A 25,208-nucleotide genomic window follows, 5' to 3' on the forward strand; every position below is an offset into this window, starting at 1 on the left:
CGAGTTTATCCCAGGTCTCTTGTGTACAGATTTTTCTTGAATTAAATAACCAATTAAAAACTGTCATCACGATCTATATAGATATACGCGATCGACTTGATCTTTATCTAATTTGCAAAGAGACGTATTGCGCTTGTAATAAATAAGTTATGGCGCACAGTCACGTACGTGACTGTATGTGCACGCACAGGTGTGTACACGACCGATATGTGCGGTATGCGCAATCGAGTGTATTAATATTGTCCAGTGCGCTTGCACTCGGCCCCGTTAAAATTCTGCAGATAATATCCAAGAAACATGTTTCCTCATTTGCATGGTCAACGGTACGATTTAGTCGTTTCGTTTTGTGAAAGAGCAGGAAGAATTGATAGGTCGTGTGATGCAGATCTTTATGTGAGTGTGTAGACACGCCGGACAACATTAATACACCTGATTGTGCATACATACGTGTATACGTTCGTGCCTGCCTTCGTTGTACACGACTCTCGACCCCACCTCAACGTGTCCCACCTCTACCCGCCGTGTCCCATGTCGTATACCTTGATTTCGTACATTGCACACCTTTCGGACTCGTGGGCATGAGACGCACTGTATCGCAGCAGGTATGTGAGAGAACAATTCGATGGCTTTTCTTATCGATTTTTTCGTCGCGCCAATCTCGCCCTAATCATTGTTATCGTCGCTGTTGGTATCTATTTAGGCGCGCTTAATAAAAATCCGAATCACACGCAGACGCGCGTCAATTCGTCGTCACTCGGCAATCCACGAAGTTCCCGCATTTCGCGCGTTGCCATCGTGGAACGACACTAACTCGGTCTCCTCATGTATCAATCGATCTAGATCATTAGATGCATGAAATTCTCGATATGTCTTTGCATCGAGGCACTTTGCGGTGGCAATGTCGATGACATCCTCGCGCTCTCGATTCCATGTCCGGACACTCCCTGCTTTTAAGCGAACAAATGGGCATATATGTAATATCGTGTATCCGGTTACGATGAATACCATTGCCGAGTTAAGTGTGGATAATAAGCTAATTGAAGATCAGAAAAGTATAAATATACGAATTGAGATGGTTTTCACAGGACTGCGTCTCGTGTAATTTATCATTAAATATCAAAATATGTTTCGTCATTAATTATTATTTGCTAGAAATTGGCAGAGAAACTTATATAATGCAATACTGTCTTTTCTATGTTTTGATATAAATCAATATAACATCTTTGACTTGTTTATTGTTATTGTAGTAATGAATTCCGAAGATACAATTGATAGTGCGGCAGCAGCAGCAGCAGCTAATCCTTCTGATGTAGTTATAAAAACAAAAAATTGGGTCCAGTTTGAAGAGGAGCCAGGTCCAAAGGAAACTACTGACACAGAGAGAAAAACCAACAATAGTACACCAGCTGTAATACAACCTGAGTCAGTAACAGTGCAAGTTGACAAAATTAGTAAAAGTATTGAACAACCTGATATTAATGATAAGAAAACTAATGAGTATAGAGGTGCTGTGATAGCAACTGAATCCGTCCAGATTAATTTAGATAGATCAGGTTTAAGCCGTTCCATCACGTCCGATACTCCTGATCTTAAATTACCATCTGATGTTAGAGCAACGGAAGCCAAAAGTGCTTCTTTAAAAACTATTGATCTAAGGGATACATCAAATGGTAGAAGTACATCAAGTAATGTTATCAGTACATCTATTGGAAATATTAGACAGGGTTTTGCCAATGGTGATACCATTGTTACCCTCTTACCAGTGAATACTAGATGGCCATGGATTACTCCAGCTAGATTTAGACCAGAGTTAGTACCAGAAGAATTAATGGCACAAGGGCTAACAGTATGTAATATATATTCAATCATATTACATTTTAACATGTATCTTAATATCACATTTAACAATATACTGTTCTCTCTTAAAAATAATTCACAAAGTTTAGTTGATGCTCAAGTTATAAAATTAGGAATAATGGATTTAAATACTTGCAAAATAAAAATATCTTGCTTTAATTTCATTATTTCTTATATATTTTAAAGAAACTAAATGATCAATATTCTAATATAATAGACATATATTGCAGCTTACAGTGGAAGATTATGTTCACATAATGGAGTTACTTGTGAATGATGTACGTTTTAACATGTATAACGTCTGCTACAAGAGGATTCTTGTTCTTTGGATATTCACCGCCTTTGTTGTGTTACTTGGTCTACTATTCTCTGGAGTGACTGGTCTTACCTTATTTGGACTTGGTGTCATGTGGTTGATTTTGAATGCAGCTGCAATATTTGTTTGTATGTTCATTAAGATAAAGCTCAATCACAATCTTGAAAAATGTATGGCTCAAGTTAACAAACATTTATTGAGACATAAAATATTACTTGGATTGGATGACAGAGGGAAGATCTCATGCCACAAAGTTAATCTGTGTTTTATATACTTTGATACTGCTGACTGTGTTGTAAGTAATAGCTATATATTCTTGGTTGTATCTTTTATCTGAGTCTTAATTTTAATCGGTACTATTCAATTTCTTTTTCTTTTCTTAAATAGTAATATTTAACGAGTCAAAGAATTATACGTCAATATTGTTGCTATATTATCAAAAATAAATTTGACAATTGTATAATTATGTACACTCATACGTACGAAAATAATTAATGATTTAATTTACGACAGAAAAAACTACAAGAAGTAATCGAAAGAGAAGAACGGGAAGGTAGAGTGATCGGCAATAGTGACGATGCGAATGAATTAAGCCGACAACGAGAATTACAGCAACGTATGGACATTGATGACAGTGATATTGTTATACAAGGCAGCACCACTACGAGAATATCTCGTAAACAGGTATAAACTGTTGCTTAATTGTTTTCTTTATTATCTCGTTATATATTCTATATGTTTAAAAGTTTCAAGTTCTTTTTCTTTATTATATTTCGCTTATTCTCTAATTTTCTCTTTTAATTCAATTTATAATTCATTTTTAATATATTTGAGATTTGGATGTGTGTATATATATATATTATTTTGGTTGAGATGTTGAGGAGATAGAAACGAAGCGTTATTTCGCTGTTATAAACATGCAAAATAATACAAAATAATAGATTCATACCAGTTTTTTCATCAGTTTACCAGTTACAATTTCGATGATTAGCCTTTTTTTTTTCATGCAAAGCATAAACTTTTATTCCTGTAGATCTATACTCAAAACCTTGTTTAGAATACAATGTTATAGATAAAAAAATATTCTTGTATGCCGCTTACTAATTGTAATTCGCAGTGCACTCTGACTTTTATAACATTCAAAGTTTTTTTGCTATAAAATCGATCGATTTGCTATCGATCTGCTAAATTTGTCGTTACCGATTGCAATAAGTTGTATTAAACATTTATTATGCATTATATTACAATCTACCAGGGTAAGAACGAACAAGTATTCTGCCGTTATGTACAACGTTGGGCGAAGGATTACTTACGTCGACGTTTGGATTGGACAGTTGACGAGGAGGGTGGAAACCCTTCTTCACCTCGTCACTTAGCGTCCGCACTGTGTCCATGTCAATATATAGAGGAATGGTTACGTAATAAGCCACGCGTTCAGGGCCGAGATTTTTGTCCTAGATGGAGTAGTTTTCTGAGAGATAGAGGCATTTAAAAAAGGGCATTTCATATCTCAAAGAAAAGTTTACATAAAAAATAATATAAAATTTATATAAAAGAAAGAGAAGAGAGAAGAGAAGATTCTTACAGTTGTATACATTTGTAACAGAAGTTATACAATAATGCTTACTTTATTGTTGTTACGGCAACGTACAGAAACTTATTCCTAATTTACTCTAAATAATAAATGGGACAATATATAGAATTTTATAAAGTATAAAAAAGAGATCTTTGCACTTTCGAATATAAGTTTTGATGTTGAACATTTTAAAAAGCAGCTTTAAAAAAACAACTGTCTATTTTTATCTTATTATAATTTATATTATTATACATAGTTTAGAAAATTGAATGTAATTATATCTAAAAAAGTGGCCATTTTTTAATATTAAATACATATACATAGTCAAATCGCACATTATACAATTTAGCAGCTTATAAAAAAACATATTTGTTTAAATTAATTTTTGTTACGTTAAAAATGTTTTAAATATTTTACACATTCAAACTATGTATCGTGGTAGAAGCTTTTCAATATACTGGAAAGCATATTAATGTAATATATAACGTAATTGCTTTTTAATATCTTGATTATTGTTTCTTATTATAATTTCTTAAAAATTATGTTTATAAATCTTATATCATTTACATTTATTTGTTTAATGTTTAACTGTCTTAAATGTACTTAATATTTTGCTTAGGAATAATTATATGACGTGACAAATGCTTTTAATTACAAGCGGAAGTTAAATTTGATATAATATATACTATGCATACTATGATGTGTATGTATACACACCTATGTATAAGTGATATATTATTATTTTGCTAACTTTAACTTCCTATACTATAAACATGATACAAATATGCCTTAATTATGTGTCTTATAATCTCTATTGATATGATAAAAAAGATGCAAATGAAAAATTTGTACTTGTAACATCAGAATTAGATTACTCACTAAATATCAATTTTAATATTTTATAATAGAACTTATTGAACTAATTTTTCAATTTCAAGTTGCCGCTCATATTTGATCACATTCCACATTTATTGCTAAAATAAATTTCAATTTAGTATTAAATCTTAATATGGCCCAGTTACTTAATAGTCTAGAGATAGTCTAAATATGATAATATTTCATGATCTGTTTTTACATTCCAGTAAAAAGAAAGAAGCCTTATTTTTTTTCGAAATAAAAATAAAGGACAATAGGAACCAATTTTTACAGATCTAATACGCATGTGTGCGGAAAATTCTCTTATTAAGTTTTCGTGTATTAAAAAATTTTTCAGGATTTTACTATTATACTTAATTATGAACTTAATCGCACAAATATATTATTATAGAATTATATAAAGAATATTATAGAAGATAAATTTACTTCTAAAATGGTGAACATATGCTTTTTAAATATGATACATATTTTATAAACATGCTACATATAATTTTTTAATAATATAATAATAGTATAATTAATAGCCATTATATCTCCGTTATTACACAATTTCATTAAAGAACACTAGATATATATATATATATATATATACACATATATACGTATGTATATATATATGTATTATTCATAGAATCACACACACATACATTAATTTCATAAATCACACAATTAGGTAATTTTTATAGTCGATGTAAGTTATGAGATATCTGAGATATCTTTTGTTTACCGCGGCTGTTTTTAAAGAGATACACTTATCATTGTCACGTCAAGCCTATGGGAGCTATTGAATGATGGTGTGTGTTGACAGGAACGGGCGGAGTTGCTGTTGCTGAGGTATGCGTCTCGTTGGGCACGTCACTTTGTGCGTCGCAGACTTGATCTGGTTATAGACTCACAGGAACGCGACAGAGGTGTCACAGGTCTGTCTGTTCCACCGCGCCATTGTGTCTCCGCCCGTTGCCCTTGTCAATTTATTGAGGACCATCTCAAACACAAGCCCAGAGGCAAGTTGACGTTACGAAAATTCTTTATAATGCCAGATTTCACCTCTAGGTGACTGCCAATGGAATTTTCTTAATATAATATATCAGAAAACTACCTATAGAGTCTCTTATGATAGAAATTCAAATGAAAACTACATGTTCCTGATGCTTTCGATTGACTTAATATTGTGTGTTCAAATTATCATGTATTATATAATGGCTTATTTAATAAGCACATTTTTTTAAATTATAATTTTTTAACGTAATGAACGATTATGGTGATATAGTTTAAAGCTAGCTATCTACTTACATTTTCAATATTTATACTAATGTATTTTATTGTTGTATAGTAGATTCGCTATAGAATGTAATGATCGTAGATATGCAAAAAAAGTTAATAATGGGAAATCTTACTGAAACTTATCAGAAATGTAACAAAACGAAATAATCTTGCTACTATCAATATTTTTATTAATAAAATATACAAATTTTCTCCTGAGAAGAATATTTTGTTATAAAATGATTATTATAAATTTAAACTGTATTATATTATTTACATTCCATGTGCTAACTGGCAATATATTGAAAAATTAATATATTCATGATGCATTTAACACAAGATCTTCAATACAGCATAGAGGTATATTTCTTACAATATACTTTTTTTTCTTTGTAATCTCATATATATGACTGCTTTTTATGTATTATGTATATATTCGTACATTATCAGTTATATTTAGTTTCATTTATCGATTATAATATTCTGAAACATTTTTTTCATATTGCAATGATTTAGATATTAATGAATTTTTTAAGTAATATGTGTTATCATATTCACCATATCACCATCATTTCATGTTAAATATTTTACTACACTTTTGAGGCCATACAAATGCATATAAAATAGAGAAGAAACATTGCTGAAATTATACATTTGAATCACTAATTCAACTTAGAATGTGTGACAATATTAAAACATTTTTCAAAATATATATCAGTTTAAAATAAATGAGATTGTTCACCATTTTGGGAGATATATATAATATTTGTTTCCTTTTTTTTAAATTTATACAATTTGAATTAATTAATTAATATTATTTAAATGTTATCAATATAGTATATATATCACTTAGATATATTATTATTATCAGGATTTATCTGTTTCTCCCATTTAAGGAGTAATAGTATAACTAGATAAAGAATGGTACCTTCAATATACCATTCATATCTATATTATTGCTATTTCTGAATTAAACAAACGTATTTTAGTTTTTATCATGTTTTTGAATGTTCATGAATATACAAAATATGATTCTTAACAGAACTACAATTGAGAAGGGAGAGATATATATATACTCTCTCTCTAGACAGAGAATATATTACACACACTATTGTACTATATATTTATAATTTGGATATTATAAATTCTTACTATATGTGCATTTGTTTTTAAATAAGAGAAGTAGCATCTAAAAAGACAATAACTAACTATTAATTGCGCATATTTGAGAAGAGCATCTGAATTTTACTTAGAAGCCGAAGAAATTGAGAGCAGTATATATATATATGGTTTATTTTCTTTGTGCAATCGTACAAGTGTTATCGTAATGGAGGTATTATCGGAAGTGTTATATGGAATAATACATTAAACTATGTTATAAGATATTGTTAAAAACAATTAGCGATACAATATGAACATCACTGTTAATGATTTTAAATGTAATCAATATTATACGAGACTTTGAAATTACATATCCGTTATGTCCGTCCTAAAAAATTGGCATAGATATAAGTGCTGTAGTTAATATATGTGTAACATATATACTTTTATATATACTATGTTCACAGAATACTTATTCCATCCTTACTACAAAAAAAGAAAGAAACTGTAATTGTATAGAGAACCGACGATTTTTATATACAAAATGTAAAACATTTTTATATAATTGTTAAAAATGTTATGGAATAAAGATATATTACATATGTCTAGTTTTTATCATATCGTTTTTATGTGAGACAGTAAAACCACAATTGAACGTTGAATGTTATTTTTTCTTTTTATAGCTTATAGAATCTCAAACTTCGTATTAACTCTTGTGTAGTACGTGTCAATATGTAACTAACATACTAATTTTGAGGGATTACTTGCATGCAGCTGGACGGAAGATGATGAGTCTCGGTATATTACCTCATCCGCATATTATCAGCACATAAAAAATAATCTTTAATATCATGTAAGTATATGCCTACAATGCCTTATAAAACAAATTCATAAGAAAATGGAAATAATTATAACATTATGAATAAAATCATAAATATACATACGAAACTTTGTATTAAGTTGGTTATATTTCAGAATTGAAGGCATATGTCGACTAAATATAGTTTTTGAACTTTATAGATTATTAGACTTGGTTGTATCTAACACAGAGAGGCATGGAAGGATTAACTTTCACTTTGTAATAATAGCTAATTTCTTCTTGCATAATTATATGTCTAATTTGTTAATCATGAATTCATATATCTTTCGTATATCAGTAGAAAAATCTTACCATCATTATTTGATTAATTTTGTAATTATTGTGCAATTATAAATAATATTTCTACTGCCTAGTATGCTTGTGGCTGTCTGTGCATTTAATAACGCTTGAGAAAAACAAAATATTTTAAACTTATTGAAATTTGCTATATTGGAAAAACATGATTTTATGTAAATATTGTTTATGAATTAAAGTTTTTATTAGACAAACAGTTTGCTGTAATTTTATGCTGACATTATTCGAAAAATTCTCTTTTTTCAATTAAAAAAAAAAGAGAATATTATATATTAGAATATTATATAGAAAAGGCGATTTTTTAGGTGTTTATATTATATATTTACTAATTTATATATATAAGTGTATTAGTACACTTTGCATAAACTGTGTAATGTGTAAATTATGTGGTAGAATGTATTATTATATTAATATTTCTGATTACCATTATTATTATATACTAACAGAATGACATGACTTTTCAGGATACCCACCAGGTTTCACATGGTGTGCCTACTTTAATGAACCTGTAGTTCGATTTGATATGGTACCAAGTGCATCCAATTAGAAATAGCTTTTGCCTTTAATGGTTGTGTAATAGTATCAGTTTGCATTTAGATTTAAATTTACCTGTAGAAAAACGAGCTATATATCACAACAAAAATACTATTACATGTAAAAAATGTAATAATATTTATAATAGTTCGCCTTTATATACATATATATATATATATATATATGTATGTATATATATATATATATATAGTTTATAAAGCAACTTCTATAGTATTTACTTGTATCACAAATCTTCCGTTCTTGTACACTATATTTCATTTTTAGACCGTTTGTTTAAGCAAAAATTATATTATAAGATTTTATAATATTATACACACGCATATATACGCACAGTAAGAAAAATATATATTTTTTTTAAGTATATAATTTTTATACATATATATATTATTTATATAATATTTTAAATATATATAAATTATATATTCTTTTTCTTTAAGGATATCTGAAAGGACACACATGCGCACGTGTATATGTATGTATGTATGTATGTATGTATGTATGTATGTATGTATGTATGTATGTATGTATGTATGTATGTATGTGTGTGTATATATATATATATATATAATAAATAATCTCCCCCTCTCTCTCTCTCTCTTTTTCTCTCTCTACATATGTGATATGTAAAAAGTTGTTAATTAATTTGATTAATGATGGTATGTATGTACACACACACACACACACACACACACACACACACACACACACACACACACATATATATATACACATATATACACACAATTACATAATTATATATATACACACACATATATATATATATGTATATATACACATGGTCGTTGATCCAGTTAATTAGCAATTTTTGACATGTCGCACAAGTAGAGAGATATGAGAGAGAGGAAGAGAAATGATTTATTATAGATTATTATCTATTAAATTGTTAGAAACCTTATTCAATCTGAATGCAAGCAGTCTATAAAACGCAAGTAGTTTGTAGAGATAAAATAATTCTCTAAAATAATTACGCGCGACTTCAAGTATTCGAGACGAGTATTCAAGTATAAGTATCGTTAACAATAATATAGATGTATTTTTATTGTATATGGTACAATTACATGTAAAAAAGCCACTTAAACAAGTGGCACTTAACATACTTATTCAAAGAGTTATAGAAAATTATTCATGATATACAAATTTTTCGAATCTATGCATAAATTCAGATTTTGGGAAAACAATTTTCTGATAATGTAAAATAAACTAAGAAAAATAGATTAAATATATACAATTATTATAATTTTTATTGTCCAATTGTCATAATATAATATTTATTTAAAAGAATTTCTAACTTCTCTTTGACTCTTTGAATAATTAAGGTAATTAAGTCAAGATAATTAGTCATTAACTGAGCTACTCTAATTGCTGCTAAAATAAGTAATTTGTAAGTTTTTACACAAAGCAACACAAAAAACCATTCCATTTTTATAGCATACATCTTTTGCCCTGATAAATGTGATCAATTATAAACATGTAATGATATACTTCAATAAGTAGTATTAGACATTAAGTTGTTATTGTGCCTTGTCATAAATTTTGTTGAGATAACTTTATAAAATGTTCTGTATCATTAAATAATTCGTGTATCAGCCATTTGGTACACCAACATATCAATGTTGAAAATAGAAAAGAATTATCAAACAAAACTTATTTTGTCATTAAATATATATATAATGGCGTGCAAAAGTTTTGAGCCATACAATTATTATTATATATTCATTTCATAATGAGCACTAAAAACTTTACACATATATATATATAAACAAAATGTATTTATTTATCCTACAATTATATAAACTTTACAAACTTTTAATAATTCTAAATACTTTATTTTTATACAATGTCTTATTACGAACAGTGCAAAAGTATTGCGCCAAAAAGTATTCTTATGCATAAGGAAAATATATTATTGAAAAATAATAACAGAAAATGTTGTCTACGTTTTTTTAAACTTAATACTTTGTTGCCATGCCTTTAGAAGCAATCACTGCAGCACAACGACGAGGTATTGATGCTATTAAATTAGAAATGCGATCTTGAGGTAAATTTTGCCATTGAGTTTGCAAATCTTGCTACAATTCAGCTTTATTGGAGTGTTTCTTATTTCCTGTACGTAGTTTGAGTTCTTGCCACAAATGCTCAATAGGATTCAAGTCCGGCGATTGCGAAGGCCAGTCAAGAACTCGCATTTTTTTCATGATGAAAAATTCTTTTATTAGTTTTGATGAATGTTTGGGATCGTTATCTTGGAAAATTCAATCATGTGGCATGTTTCGAGTTGCATATGGCAGCATATGCTGTGTCAATATATCTCGATACATTATAGCGTCCATAGTACCCGTGATCTCAACCAATGGACCAACCCCATTATAAGAAAATAATCCCCAAATCATCACGTTACCTCCACTATGTTTTACGGTAGGAATTTGATATCTTGAGTTATATCTTGTGCCTGTTGGATATCATATATATACTTTCTACCGTCACTTCCGAATAACTGAAACTTTGACTCGTCAGAGAAAAGTACTTTTCGCCAAATAACTTCAGTCCAATGTTCAAATTTCCTTGCAAAATCTAATCGAGCTTTCTTATTTTTTGCACTAATTAATGGTTTTTTTTACACCAGCGCGTCCTAAAAGTCCTACTTCCTTTAGACGTCGAGATATTGTACTTCGACTAACATCAGAAAGATTTTCTTCTCGTAATTCTCGAGAAATATCCATGGTAGTTTTTCTAACATCTGCTATCGACTTTCTTTTAATCATTTTATCGACGCGCTTTGTAGTTTTGCGAGGTCTACCATTTCGTGGTTTATCAGTTAGAGAGTTCATCAATTTATATTTAGCAATAATCCTATTTACGGTACTTTTATCAATTAATAAGCAATTAGCAATTTCGCGAGAAACCTTTCCTTGTTGAGAAAGATTAATCACGGCTTCGCGTAACTGAAGGCTTGTATGTTTCGGCATTGCGGTAGACAATAGACTGAATCTTAGTTAAAGTAAATATTTACGAAGAAGTTTCATAAGAAACGTAAACAAACCGGGCTCATAAAGTCACAACAAGAATACTGCTCAATAATACTTTTGAACACATGTAAATATTATATGACTAAATAAATAGAAACTATGTAATTTCAAAATTTTGTAACTGTACTATCATTTGTAAGAATGTTATGTCAATTATTTTATATAATTAATTTTTAGAGCACATCAATATATTGTCATGGATCTTAAAAAGACACTATGGCTCAAAACTTTTGCACGCCACTATATGTATATTATTTAATACCTTCTATACGTAAAATATTATTGAGTGTTCCTTCAATCATATGAGACAAAGATAACACAGAAATTTATTTACATTAATTAATATATTCACTTATGGATATATTTAATGATTCCACTAACTCTGAATGTTCAATAGTTTTGTGAATAATAAAATATATTAATAAAAACTCAATAATAATAATTTTACACGATCTTTATATGTATAATGACTTTAAAAATATAAATCAATATTTAATATAATACCAATGTTATTATACTCTCATTATTCATATGTTATTAAAGCAGCTTCGGCCTGCTTTCTAATATCATCTGCTAATCTCCTGATTTCCTCATTATCTGCTTGCAATTGCTGTTCTTCTTTCTTCAGAGTAAATTCCAATTGTCTCAATTGTTGTTTGGTATTTAAATAGGATTTGACTTTTTTATATATGTCATCAGAATTATAAATACTTGAGAGGCCATAAGATTCCTTTATACATAAATTATCTGAAATTATATTAATGAGGATATAACTCAATGATATTTGTACTAAAAAATATATTTACGGAAAAAAATACTCAAATATTAACTGTTTACACTCAATTGTTCAACTTTTCTTTCAAATATGGGTATATCAAATTTTAGTATACATACCCATATTTGAGAGTAAATTCAATTAATTGAGTGTAAGTAGTTAATATTTGAATATTTTTTTCTAATAAGAATAGCATCCAATCTAAGATATCATGCTAAAGTCTTTAAAGAAAAACTTTTAAAACAATATATAATTAAATTAGACTGCACAATCTTTATATATTGCATCTCTCTAAATATAAACTTAACAAATTTATTGATAAATTTTAGATTTTTTTAATCCAAGAAGTATCACATATTTACTTATGATTTTGAACGCTACGTCGTCCACGACAGTATTATTAAGATCCTCCAACATATGTTCTTGATTTGGCAAAAGTGGTCTTGGAGGTAAACTGTTCTTTTTATTACTAAACATCATTGTGTGCACTAATAATAATACACGCACAGAGATATTTTTGTTTGCCTTTCCCAATTTCGACTATTGCTACTATAGGTTAGGTTCTGCCAAGTAATAAGATTCAACTACATGTTGGATATATTTTGAACAATAAGGAAAAATCAATCAAGATCAAATCTGTAATTTCCACTAAAATGATGGTAAAAAAGCATTTTATTTTTAATTTGAAGTTCTTAATTCACGAATATATTTTTGAATATAAAGTCTAATAATTTTTATAGAATTATACTAAATATATACGTACATTAAAAAATAACAATGTTAAAATTTGTGATAAGGTTTGTTTGAAAAACTATAGACAAATGACATTTATACCATACAAATTTGTAAATATTTTTCTTTAATTTACATATGTGTAGAAGATTTTAATTCGATTATTTTAGTATAAATATCTGCTCATGCATGCTTCAATAAATGAGATTGAAAATTAGATAGTCGTTTCTCATTTAATGTCCGACTGACATCTTTTGAGTCACATAGTTATTGAATCATTGAGTTACACTACTTGAGGAATAAGAAGCGACTGACTTGTTATTGAGTTGTATCGTGAGTTTATTGTTCTAATAAATTTTCTATAAATATATATATTTATATATATAAGATAAATTTCTTCTTAATTTACAAAGTACAATTTATCCCTTTTTTCTAATATAGATTTTTAAACGAATGATTTAAAAATAAATGTTCATTATATTATAAATGTGCAATATTGCTAATTGTTAAGTAAAAACGTTACAATATACTAATATATTAATATTATAGCTATAACAGTAGATCCAGGTGGGAAATAAAAATCTAAAACACAACTGTGATCAGACTTTTAGTAAAATATTTATTACGTTACAAGATATAAAATAAGTACACTAAGTTTGTTTTACCTGATTGAAATTAAATTATAAGACAGATATATTTAGTAGAACATCCTATACAATATCAAAGAATATGTTTCAAATATCTATATGTAATAAAGAATGTAATTACTTGTTCGCATATTAATATCTCTATTCATTTGAAAAGAGTTTTTATTGTGACATTTCTATGCATCACAAAAATGTAATCCAACTTTTATTATAAATTGGCATAAAGTATTACAGGGCAATGATCACTGCCATAAACTTGCTTTCTTATGATATTATCGCATATTTTATTCTTGATTCTTTCTGATGCCAAGAAATAGTCAAGTCGCCTGTATATAAAAAATGATATATAAATGGTTAGAACTATTTTTAATGCACCAATATACATGTGTGTTTTGTGCACACGCGCGCATACATAAAAATAAACTTATAACTACAAAACTATATAAATCGGTAATATAATATTACAAGAAAATTTAATCAACTTTTATTTATGATCTATATAACAGTTTTAATAAAAATAACACTTACCATCCAATATCTTTATTACGCGCATTGGCAAAATATGACCAAAATGTATATGCACCTTCCTTATCAGGATATAATAACCTGAATGTATCTATAAATCCAGCAGCCAAAAAGTCAGTCATACCGTCTCGTTCCTCTTTGGTGAATCCAGCATTTTTAGTATTTGTTTTTGGATTTTTTAAATCTAGAAAAGATAATTACAAGTTATTATTTATTTTGTAATTATTATCGTTTTATACCAAATAATAAAAATCTAAAAATATAAAATTAAAATTGATGTAATAATATTACCTATTTCTTGATGAGCAACATTCATATCACCACATATGATAACAGGTTTCTTTTGATCCAATTCTTCAATATATTTCTTAAATATCTTATTCCATTCCAATCGTTTCGGCAGCGTTACTAGTTTTTGCCCAGCATTTGGTACATCTATTACACATATTTTTTTATTATATTTCTCCAAAATATAAATATATTTTTATATTAAATTAACATTAAATTCTAAGAAATATGTAGAATAAACTTTCCATAGACTATAGAATAGTATCAATATAATACATTATCTTAAGTTATTTATTAATATATAATACTTACAAACATTAACCATGAAAAATTCTGGAAATTCAGCAGCAATTATTCTACCTTCACTATCAAAGTTAGAGTTATTTAAACCATATTTCACAGAAACTGGCTTTTCCTTGCAGAACAAAGCAACTCCACAGTACCCTGACTGTTTACCTGTTAAAAAATGTATCTATCAATGAAATTATTCTTATAACACAAATTTTTAAATATATCTTACTATCAAGAAAATAATGATGATATCCTGATAATTTGATTTCATCTGGCATTTTGTCTTTGCCACATTTTGTTTCTTGCAAAGCTATTATATCTGCATCTTCTTTGGCAATGTAATCTAATCCATTTTTCTGAGTAAAAACAAATTATTTAAATAACGCTATGGACGAAGTTATTATAAGTTTAGTATATTAGTTAAGACAAATTAACATACTTTAATAACAGCTCTGATTCCAGAAACATTCCAAGTGCAAATTTTCAAGTTGTATTCTTTTCCTTCCACGTTTGGCTTCATACATTCAAAATCTATCTCATCCAAATTTGTATCAATCTTATTTTGTTTGGGTTCATCCTTTGCTTTCTTCGTAGTAGATTTGGTTTCATTATTTGTTTTCTTAGATTCCTTTGGTTCATTTTTTGCTTTCTTGGGAGCAGGTTCATCATCTGTATCATTTCCTCGCTTCTTTCTTGAAGATTCCTTCATATTTGTTTTCTTTTCAGGCTTAGCTCTAGACGAATTAGCCTAATTTGAAAAAGAATTAATATAAAACTTTTTCATATATATATATGTGTGTGTGTGTGTGTGTGTGTGTGTGTGTGTGTGTGTGTGTGTGTGCGTGTGTATTACAGATTATTACAAATAATGATAAATGTGAAGGAAACGGGCTCCCTCACTAATTTGCCTGAAAATTTGGAATAACATCTTACATTGCTACATATATATAGTCTGTTCCACAAAAGCGTACTGGCTGTTTCTCCGAATACGGCCGCCAGCCGTATTCGGAATCAAGCCTAATAGTATTAAGGCTCACTTCTACATCCTTCTTCAATAAAAGATTCTTCGCTCGCCGTAACGAACACCCAGGATTCTTCTCAAATATCTTGATGATAGCTTTGTCGTCCTTTTTCGTCGTTGAGCGCTGGGTGCCACGTTCCGGCAGGTCATCAACACTTTTTGTTTCGTTATAACGTTTCACCCACTTTCTAACGAACCCCTCTGACTTTTTCATGTAGCGGCCAGCAGCTGCATATGACATTTTCGGTCCTTTCGGATGTGTGCAAAGAAACACTGTTTCAAAACGACTTGTATACGCAACACTCATTGTGTTTATTCTGTTGTGTTACAGACAAAACAAGTCACATTACCCATATCATCTCAAAGCATTTTTCCGAACTGTTCAGAGAATCGAAAAAACTGAAATTAACATCTGTGCGCCATCTATTAATAAAATGTGGAGCCGTATGCTCTTGTGGAACAGACTGTATATGTTAAATTCAATTTTAGTCCCAATCTAATTCTAATAATCTTAGACTTTATATATTACGTGTTACAGTTAATTTCCGCTGTTCGCATTTAGATGGCTTCAGCTGCAAATGTAGTGAATTGTGATAGCTGAAACTCACGCTATATTAAAGATTAAACATTTTTCAATAGAATTCAGTCCATCAAGGTTTACTTTTGCGAGCAGTGATATTGTTTTTAAATCAATTCTGAATGGAACACGATAAGTTGCTTTTCGGCGTATTCTCTTCCATTAGTTTAATACAAAGAAAACTGCAATTAAAACACATCGACTATTAGTGGAAATTTATGGTGACTCTGCTCCATCAGAAACAACATGTAGAAATTGATTTCGACGATTCAAAAGTGGTGATTTTGATGTAAAAGACAAGGAATGTCCAGGTTACCCAAAAAAGTTTGAAGATGCTGAACTGCAAGCATTATTGGACCAAAATCAATTTCAAACACTCCTGGAATTGGCTGTAACACTAAATGTTGCAATTTCGATAGTTTCTGACTATTTATAGGAAAAATTCAAAAGAAGGGAAAATAGATACCACATGAACTAACTGAAGTAAACATGCTGAACCATGTATCCATCGCCACTGCTCTGATTGTGACAGAAAAATAATTTTTATACTGGATTGTTGCCGGTGATGAAAAGTAGATCCATTATGACAATCCTACATGCAAAAAATCATGGGTATACCTAGGCCAACCACCCGCATTAATTAATCAATTCATTTTGTAACTGAGATGCGTTTTTCAAGCAAAAAAACAACGGAAATTAATCGAAATACCTAATATGTATGCAGTTATATGCATATTTTAATGACAAATTCTCTTACAATCTTTCGGTGAGTTTCTCGCTTTAAATCTAAAGCTTGAGCAGCTTTCCGAATTGAAGTATTTGTATTTTCGTCAAAATATGTTCTAACGTTATCAATTGTTTTGTCTGTTGTAACGGTACGAGATGGGCCGGGTAAATCATGTCTACGATCGTTCAAAGTGCCATACTTAATAAAATTATTAATAATCCTGCGAAAAAATATCGAAAAATAAAAATAAAATCTCACATAATCAGCATTAGGATTATAGCATGATTTCAGGAAAGGGGAGCGTGAGTACAAAGTATCGAAAACATACCTTTTGAGTATAGTTTCGCTTGCAACTTTTTTAGACCCATATTTGCTACGAAATCCTCGATACGCCTTAATATAGTTTTTTCCTCTACTGTAGAAGCACTCAATGAGAAACATTTTTTTCTTTGATGCTTAGCGCATTCATTGCAAATCGGTCTGTACGACGGTTCAAATGAAATTGATGAGTCGCCGGTAGCTAAATTGCTAATCAGTAAGACAGTTGCCAAAATCGAGTAGAGAATATATAACAGTTTAGTTTCAATACATTCCCACTGGTCATCCTGTACAAGGCGAAAATTTAATACATACATACATTTTAAACTCGCGCTTTTCGTACGCGTATATAACTACAGATCATGTTCTTGTCGTCGTATGACAGATTTCCTAACCTCAAAACTATCACTTTTCAGCATCTCATAACTCTTATTTCACTTAAAAGCGACACTTTTAACTTTCAGATTTGTTTTGCGCATTCAAATATGCAATATTCCAGTTTCAGGAAAATCAGTGAGGGAACCTATCTCCCTCATATTTATCCAAATAATACCATACTTGTTAAATTAAAGATTCTAACAATATTATAGTTAATATCTTTTGTATATTTTACATACAAGACTCAAATCTTTTAATATATTATATATTGCCCATCCATTTTTCTTTCTTTTGAATTTTTCCCATTACGTGTAAATGATAAAAAACTGTAGAGACTGCAACATTCAGTGCCTCAGCAATTTCTTGACTGAGACTGATTTTAATCTAATAATGCTTGCAGTTTGGCATCTTCAAACTTTTTCTGCTAACCTCTTCCTTGTCTTTTGCATCAAAATCACTTTTGAATCATCAAAACCAATCTCTACATATTGTTTCTGATGGAACAGTCACCATAAGCAGAGTTACCATAAGTTTCCATTAATATTCAATGTGCTTTAGCTGCAATTTTCTTTGTATTAAAATAATACAAGAGAACATGTCGAAAATATGTAGAAAAAAAACATGTAGAAAAAAAACTTATTGTGTCCCACTCAGAATTGATTTAAAAACAATATCACTGCTGGCAAAAGTAAACTTTGATGGACTGAAAATTCGATTGAAAAATGTCTAATCTTTAATATAGCACGAGTTCTAATTGTCACAGTTTGTTACACTTACAGCTGAAAAAAAACATATATATACATTACAACAATATATATACATATATATGTTCATACCTTTGCTTTTGCAGCACGCTTTGGTGGCATATTAAAGTTCTTGTGAAAAGCAGATGCTATAAGAATATAAGAAATATATATTCGCTTGAAGTAACAGCAAATTGTAAATATTTTTACATGATTTTATAATTTTTGAAAATCTAAAATATTTGTTATTTTTAAATCTAATAAACAAATATAATTAACATTCTTAAATATATTAAACATATATGATCTAAATATGTAAAACAATAAACATTAAACAAATATTTAACCTGACCAAGAAATTTACAAACATCACATATTTATAATTTATAATTTTTATACATAAAAAAGAACTTTAATTATTTATTTTCAACTGGTAATAACATAGCCTAAGTATATTTAATTTAGTTTACTAGCAGTTTTCAGATATTTTTAACTTACAAATTCACTCTTCTCAATTGAAGATGAAACAGTACTAGCTCGTTATTTTATGATGTTAAAGATAATTCTTTTATAAATTAAAACAATTCTATACTCATATACGTAATCGCAAGAAGCCGCATTAGATAGTCGACGAACTTTGTCTACACATGTTGACTGCGACTTTAAATTTAGTGCCACTTATATACTGGCTGCGTTCCGATATTCACTGCCAGTACTGAAAATACATAGTTTACGTCACGTATACTATAGATTTTCAGTGCTGACAGTGAATATCGGAACGCAGCCACTGTAGATATAACGGTTACAACACTTCGTTTTGATGAGTTTTAGAACGTATTCAATCTCCAATAGATCTCCAAAGATTCAATATCCAATAAGAAGTCGCATCACATAGGGAAAAATATTTCTTGAGTCTATTCTACATTAATACCCGTATTCATAGTCAAGCCTTATATTTGAGGCTTCCTTATATCCATCTTTAGATGCTGCACGGATTATTTTATTGGTTACAGACCATCTGAAGATAAACTTGAGGAAGTCTTAAATATAAGGCCTGACTATGAATATAGGTGTAATTGTAGGTTGCATGGTTGCAAGCAAATTGACCAATCACGATCGATCATTCTTCCTTCAATCGAAGAATTATCGACTGTGATTGGGCAATTTACTTGCGACCTTGCGACTTGGGAATAATATAGAATGGGCTTTATAATTGGAGCCTCCTTTGCATTCATATGGTGGTAGCAATGTGACGTTGACAAGAAAGAAGATTCGGCCGACAAACGGGGAACCTGTTGTTCGTAGAAGACGGAGGCATGTAGGTACGCCGCGAACGCGAATGCCATCATGAACACCAAAACAAATCTTCAACATGCGTCGAATTTGTACAATGGAGGTAATCTCTTTTTGATTTCGTTGATTTTTAAATATATTATCATCGAATCGCTATTGTTCAGATGGGAAAACCGCGCGTACATTACATCAACAGACAGTAAATTGAAAAACCGTCTGCTGGGCGTCCTTATGTGGCGTCTGCTATTAAACTAAACAACTTTATATGCAGGACAATTAGAGAGTCATATCGATTCTCCATGATAAATGATGATAATAAATTGGTTGTCGTTATAATTATAATTTTGTTAATGATACAAAAATGTTAACATCCAAAAATATTTTGGTTATTGATAGATGAAGTAAAATCATTTTTATATGTTTGTTGAAAAGAAATTCAAATATTTTTCTAATAAATAAAATAAAAATAAAAATTTGTGTTTGACAAAGAAAATTAAAGTTTTACTTTATGTTTTGTTAAACTTGATATTAAATTTTGTAAAAATGTTATATATTAAAATATTTCTTTATTTAAGAATCAAACTACTTTATAATTAATAAGTAGTTGATAAATCAAGAATGTATATATAAGAGTGATGGAATTCAGAAATATTAATCATTCTGAATATTGTTATAGATACTGTAGGAAGAGACAGTCCATCAGCATTGCTGGATATGCTTGCTGAAGTTGCATCTCAAACTCTACATTCGGAAAAGAAGCGTATTAATTCATTGCTAGCATCAAATGTAAATCATGAATGTCAATGCAAACCTAAAACAACTAGTATGAAACGGAAAGAATCACACTTCACTGTACCTCAACTTTTATCTATGCCTGTTTCTCATCTTGTTAAACAATTTACTATTTTTACAAGTGATGAGCTGAAAAGACTTTATTCTTATACTTGTGCATTAGTGCCTGGATGCCAACAGAAATATACTAGTTTCGCAAGCGAAGTAAAAGCAAGGACATCCATTAAGAATCATTTAGAAGAACATTTGGAATATTTCAAAAGAGACAAAGAGGCCTGTATGTATATATTTTAAATTTTATTCCTATTCTAATTCCTATTCCTAATTTTTGTGTTCCTAGTACAATTCCTATTTTCTTCATTTATATACTTGTTTATCAGTTTAGTTTTCTCATAGCAAGAATCTGACAGATGTTTTCTTTCATGGTTTTAAAATTTTTACTTTTAAAATTTCTGCAATTAAATTCCAAATTAATAAAAAATATTTGTAAATAACATAAAAATGATAAAGTTTTGGTATTTCTTATATTTGGTGAATTATGTTGTATTCAAGATTTGTAAAAATATTCTTTTCTTTATGCTTTTGTAGATGATACATTCACAGCAAGGGGTATAAATCATAAGAATTTAAAAACTAATCTGCAGAATAAGAAAAGTCGGATACAACAGACAAAGAAACCCCAAGAAACATTGAATAAAGAAAACAAAGATGTGATATTGGAGAAATCAACAAATTATTTACGCAAGATACTTCTACATGATATTAATATTAAAGAGATCGAAAAGCAGAAATGTTTTCAGAAGCCAGAAAATAAGGAGATGCACAATTCTGACTTAAAGAATTCTGAGCAAATGGATTATAAGGTTCTTGGGGATCATAGTTATTTTGAACGTTTAGATGATAAAATATCCAGCAGAAAAGGGATGTCATCTCTTAATAACGTTCTTGAAAATACAGCAAGAGAAGAAAATGTTAGTATTGATCTGCTAGTCAAATTCGATTATATTTACATATATTCACTGTCTTCTTTTAAAATAAATATAGGAAAAAAGTTGTAAAAATATTTAGACATATGTTACGCAATATTGATTTTATAAATATATTTCTTTTCAGATTGTATTGATGGTAGTTGGCACTGATAGTGTGCATATGGAAGAATATTCTCATGTTAATCAGAAATTATCTGAAAATGCAAAATGTCAAGGTAATTCTTTTTGTTTACCAAGTCTGCACAACTATCTAGTATTTAGATGGTATTATAATTTTAGATAGCAAATTGAGCTAATAATATTATGGTCTGTTGTATTTTTTATCGTAGAAATATACTATAGATTATTAAATAATGTTCATATGTATAAATTTATCATGGTCAGACGAAAGTCGAATTAAAAATATAGAAGCATCTACAACGACTAAGCCGAAAGGAAAAGCCAAATTTATTGGTACGAGCAAGGAAGAGAGGGAAATGGCACTAGCGTATATGGAACGTATTAAAAAGAAAGGCAATCCTACAGGGAGCAATCTTCAATGTCGGATTTGTGATCCGCCTCGCACTTTCACAGCGCCTACGACTTTAGTGTCCCATTATCGTAGTCACGCTGGAATAAAACCATACGAATGTCGAATATGCAGAGCTGTTTTCACGAGGAGGCATAGCTTGAAGTACCATATGTTGATTCATCAGAATCAAACACGCTTCACATGCACAGATTGCGGGAAAAAATTCAGACATCCATCTCACTTCAAGGAACATCAGCGTAGACACACCGGCGAAGCGCCTTTTGGATGCGACGATTGCGGGCAACGGTAGAAATATTTTGCGTTTTTTGCAAATGAAATATATAAAAAATAACTAATCAAAATTGGCTTTATTTTATATAAATAGATTGAAATTGTAATTAAAAATTACAAAACGATAGTTGATTATCGATAAATATACGATCTTAATATATTACGTTATATGTTCTATCAGGTTTAAAACAAGAAACACTTACAAACGTCATTTGAAAACGCGGCATGGCAAAATTCTTACGACTACCGGTGAACTCTTGCATCTTCCTGATGAAGACTTTCAAAAGATTCGGACAAATCGAAGAAGAAAGGACTGTGTCCCAGAAACCACAACGAACATCAATAATGTGCCCAGCGCGATCGTGAATTTTAATAATCAGCACAATGAAGCGCAAATTGTAGAAGAATATGTCTTGAAAGAGAACATTGACGACATTAACCGGAATTGGGGAACGAAAAGTACGATACAGGTTGTTGACAAATGTATTGAAAATTTTGAGATTTGTACGGAATCTCAATTAAATAAGACTGACGGTACAGAGACTGAAATAGCTGTAGATTGTAGGTATTCTGAGAGACATGATAGCAATATTAAGATGGAATATATAAACGACGTACAAAATGATCTGCTACAACTGAAAAATCCTTTTTACGATTATTTAGAAACTGCTAACAATGAGGAAAATCACGTCGCTTATCAGCATAATTATGAAGATCGTGATAAAGTTTACGATTGCAATGAAGTGATACAATCGTACACTGAAGCAAATTGTAACAATGAAGTTTCGGGAAGAGAAGAAGATGAAAACATAACGCAACAAGTAGTAGAAACAGAATCCTCGAAAGAACAAGTTAGTTACCATAACATAATATATGACAATGACACGCAAGAAGAATCTACAACGTATATACATTTAAAAATAGATAAGGCTACAAATGTCAACAAAAATGATCAGATGGACAATGAAAATTTTAACACACGAGTTATTATCGCACAAAACGAAACTGTGAATGAAAGGTCTGACAAATATGCCAATTGTTTCAATATCGAGAATAAAGAGTGTGTAAAAAATGAAATTTATTTGCAACCTGCACATATCGCAAATGCAAATGTTAGTATTTTACAAACAGTCAATACAGTTGAAGAGATTGCTCCGCAAAACCAAAATATGATATTGCAGCAAGATGAACATGTAAGCGAATTTGAATCTGTCGCGACCAAAACGTTAAACATAGAAGAGTTAAATGTTTCTTCGAAAAGTTTCGTTGCAGTAAAGGAAGAAACCAGAAAACGAGAAAATAATCAGTACTTATATCTTCATGCTGGAACATTGGACGATATCGTTGCACAAAATAAATGCATAAACATACCGTTGCATCAAATCAACTTGTATCGCGATCAGCACAATCAATTTAAAGGAAAGATAGATAACTGCAAGCAAATTAAAGTTTTAAATGGCGACATACGAGCAATCAATATAGAGCAATCTGACAAACAAAATGCGATTTTGCTCGTATCCAACGACAGTTTGCAAAACGGAATTCTGCAAATTGACAAAGGTAATATCACCGTCAAAGGTACAGACAGATAGGGTGCAAGACACAAGTGTAAGTAACAATAATAATTGTACAGCATACTCAAAAAAGTTTGAAACGTTAGTTAACATCTGGTCACATTATGGGATATATTTTATACTAACATAGCAATATATTGGCAGAGGTATAATTGACCGATTAAAATACTATTAAGTACACACTATAACATTTATAGTAATACTAAAAGAAAAAAATAATGTCAAGAAAATAATACCACGTTCTCTCTTGTGTAAATATAATATTTAAAGAGGAAAGAAGTTAAGTTAGTTATCTCATTATATTTTTCCGTTACAAGATTAATTACAAGATATAACTAAATTCAGGAAAATTAAATGAACTGTAATAACAATATGTTCTTATATAACGTATCACGTATAATGCTGTTCCTGTGAGTAGTGAAAACTGTTATTGAAGGCATTTATTCATTTTACTACATACAAGAACTTATTTTAACAACTTTTAAAAATATATTATTCCCAATTATTATGCGATGCGATTAAACTTGTACAAAATCAATTATTTGAATTTATTTGGCTTTCTGTTAGAAGTATATTTAACAAGGAATTATTTAGAAGTATGTTTTATAATCTATAATTTCATTCCTGGCATGTCCAAAAAGCAAATTATTTAAATTTATTAGCAGTTTCATTTATTTATTATAAGAAGTACTCTCTTCTGTTATTTTTAGATATCAGCAATTAAAAAGATACAATATTAACGTGCCAAATCGAAGAAAACACATTTCATATGTCAAACACATATTTTTAATTTAGTTCGTAAATCAAAATAATTTTTTACTACATTTTTCATGAAATGTTTTAATTTCATTGGTAGAGTTAGGTTATATATGAATATTATAAATATACTGCTATATTTTCATAACAATTGGTTAGATTGAGAGTACTCAATTCTTATGTTTGCTATCTCAAAATTATAAAGTTATAGAAAC

At 29.4% G+C, this 25,208-nt stretch overlaps 4 protein-coding genes across 17 annotated transcripts; 2 read left to right on the forward strand and 2 right to left on the reverse strand.

Moving 5' to 3' along the window:
* The first annotated feature begins 108 nt into the window (after positions 1 to 108).
* Positions 109 to 8,846, forward strand: LOC105192170 (transmembrane protein 268). Of its 7 annotated transcripts, XM_011156105.3 has the most exons (7): positions 400 to 602; positions 1,248 to 1,846; positions 2,088 to 2,468; positions 2,687 to 2,857; positions 5,434 to 5,629; positions 7,764 to 7,842; positions 8,628 to 8,798. In XM_011156105.3, the coding sequence occupies exons 2-6, from the start codon at positions 1,250 to 1,252 to the stop codon at positions 7,820 to 7,822; spliced, it is 1,404 nt and encodes a 467-aa protein (XP_011154407.1). In that variant the 5' UTR covers positions 400 to 602; positions 1,248 to 1,249; the 3' UTR covers positions 7,823 to 7,842; positions 8,628 to 8,798. The 7 variants fall into 7 exon arrangements, with proteins under 7 accessions (XP_025159444.1, XP_011154407.1, XP_011154411.1 ...); XM_025303659.1 differs by lacking the exons at positions 400 to 602; positions 7,764 to 7,842 and adding an exon at positions 109 to 393 and having other exon boundaries at positions 8,628 to 8,846; XM_011156109.3 differs by lacking the exon at positions 7,764 to 7,842 and having other exon boundaries at positions 8,628 to 8,846.
* Positions 8,847 to 12,216: 3,370 nt separating this feature from the next.
* Positions 12,217 to 13,153, reverse strand: LOC105192172 (uncharacterized). Its single transcript, XM_011156110.3, has 2 exons — positions 12,903 to 13,153; positions 12,217 to 12,512 (listed from the first exon to the last, which is right to left on the reverse strand). Exons 1-2 carry the CDS (start codon positions 13,018 to 13,020, stop codon positions 12,289 to 12,291), a joined length of 342 nt encoding a protein of 113 aa, XP_011154412.1. The 5' UTR covers positions 13,021 to 13,153; the 3' UTR covers positions 12,217 to 12,288.
* A 722-nt stretch (positions 13,154 to 13,875) lies between these two features.
* Positions 13,876 to 19,438, reverse strand: Rrp1 (Recombination repair protein 1). Of its 7 annotated transcripts, none has more exons than XM_011156112.3 (9): positions 18,062 to 18,236; positions 17,677 to 17,953; positions 17,379 to 17,568; positions 15,463 to 15,771; positions 15,253 to 15,379; positions 15,045 to 15,188; positions 14,736 to 14,879; positions 14,448 to 14,628; positions 13,876 to 14,245 (listed from the first exon to the last, which is right to left on the reverse strand). In XM_011156112.3, the coding sequence occupies exons 2-9, from the start codon at positions 17,787 to 17,789 to the stop codon at positions 14,128 to 14,130; spliced, it is 1,326 nt and encodes a 441-aa protein (XP_011154414.1). In that variant the 5' UTR covers positions 17,790 to 17,953; positions 18,062 to 18,236; the 3' UTR covers positions 13,876 to 14,127. The 7 variants fall into 7 exon arrangements, with proteins under 7 accessions (XP_011154414.1, XP_019701138.1, XP_011154416.1 ...); XM_019845579.2 differs by lacking the exons at positions 17,677 to 17,953; positions 18,062 to 18,236 and adding exons at positions 16,653 to 16,803; positions 17,088 to 17,213 and having other exon boundaries at positions 17,379 to 17,545; XM_011156114.3 differs by lacking the exons at positions 17,379 to 17,568; positions 17,677 to 17,953; positions 18,062 to 18,236 and adding exons at positions 18,881 to 18,936; positions 19,286 to 19,438.
* Positions 19,439 to 20,044: 606 nt separating this feature from the next.
* LOC105192174 (uncharacterized) lies at positions 20,045 to 24,880 on the forward strand. 2 transcript variants are annotated; one of them, XM_011156119.3, is made up of 7 exons: positions 20,045 to 20,183; positions 20,757 to 21,149; positions 21,461 to 21,843; positions 21,986 to 22,076; positions 22,246 to 22,678; positions 22,845 to 23,122; positions 23,327 to 24,879. In XM_011156119.3, the coding sequence occupies exons 1-7, from the start codon at positions 20,135 to 20,137 to the stop codon at positions 24,253 to 24,255; spliced, it is 2,556 nt and encodes an 851-aa protein (XP_011154421.1). In that variant the 5' UTR covers positions 20,045 to 20,134; the 3' UTR covers positions 24,256 to 24,879. The 2 variants fall into 2 exon arrangements, with proteins under 2 accessions (XP_011154421.1, XP_011154420.1); XM_011156118.3 differs by having other exon boundaries at positions 22,845 to 24,880.
* The last annotated feature ends 328 nt before the right edge of the window (positions 24,881 to 25,208 follow it).

Source organism: Harpegnathos saltator, unplaced genomic scaffold (assembly GCF_003227715.2).
Source record: "Harpegnathos saltator strain DR-91 unplaced genomic scaffold, Hsal_v8.6 scaffold56, whole genome shotgun sequence".
NCBI lineage: Eukaryota > Metazoa > Arthropoda > Insecta > Hymenoptera > Formicidae > Harpegnathos > Harpegnathos saltator.

Bases quoted from the DNA above. Each gene is read 5' to 3' on its own strand.
- LOC105192170 (XM_025303659.1), top strand. From the start codon at position 1,250: ATGAATTCCGAAGATACAATTGATAGTGCGGCAGCAGCAGCAGCAGCT. The intron at 2,469-2,686 runs GTAAGTAATAGC...AATTTACGACAG, and splicing joins TTGATACTGCTGACTGTGTT to AAAAAACTACAAGAAGTAAT. The intron at 5,630-8,627 runs GCAAGTTGACGT...ATGACTTTTCAG, and splicing joins TCTCAAACACAAGCCCAGAG to GATACCCACCAGGTTTCACA.
- LOC105192172 (XM_011156110.3), bottom strand. From the start codon at position 13,020: ATGATGTTTAGTAATAAAAAGAACAGTTTACCTCCAAGACCACTTTTG. The intron at 12,513-12,902 runs GTAAATATGTGA...ATATAATTTCAG, and splicing joins CGTAGCGTTCAAAATCATAA to ATAATTTATGTATAAAGGAA.
- Rrp1 (XM_011156112.3), bottom strand. From the start codon at position 17,789: ATGTTTCTCATTGAGTGCTTCTACAGTAGAGGAAAAAACTATATTAAG. The intron at 14,629-14,735 runs GTAATATTATTA...TATCTTTTCTAG, and splicing joins TGTTGCTCATCAAGAAATAG to ATTTAAAAAATCCAAAAACA. The intron at 14,246-14,447 runs GTAAGTGTTATT...TTTTATATACAG, and splicing joins CGTAATAAAGATATTGGATG to GCGACTTGACTATTTCTTGG.
- LOC105192174 (XM_011156118.3), top strand. From the start codon at position 20,135: ATGAACACCAAAACAAATCTTCAACATGCGTCGAATTTGTACAATGGA. The intron at 20,184-20,756 runs GTAATCTCTTTT...ATATTGTTATAG, and splicing joins GTCGAATTTGTACAATGGAG to ATACTGTAGGAAGAGACAGT. The intron at 21,150-21,460 runs GTATGTATATAT...ATGCTTTTGTAG, and splicing joins CAAAAGAGACAAAGAGGCCT to ATGATACATTCACAGCAAGG.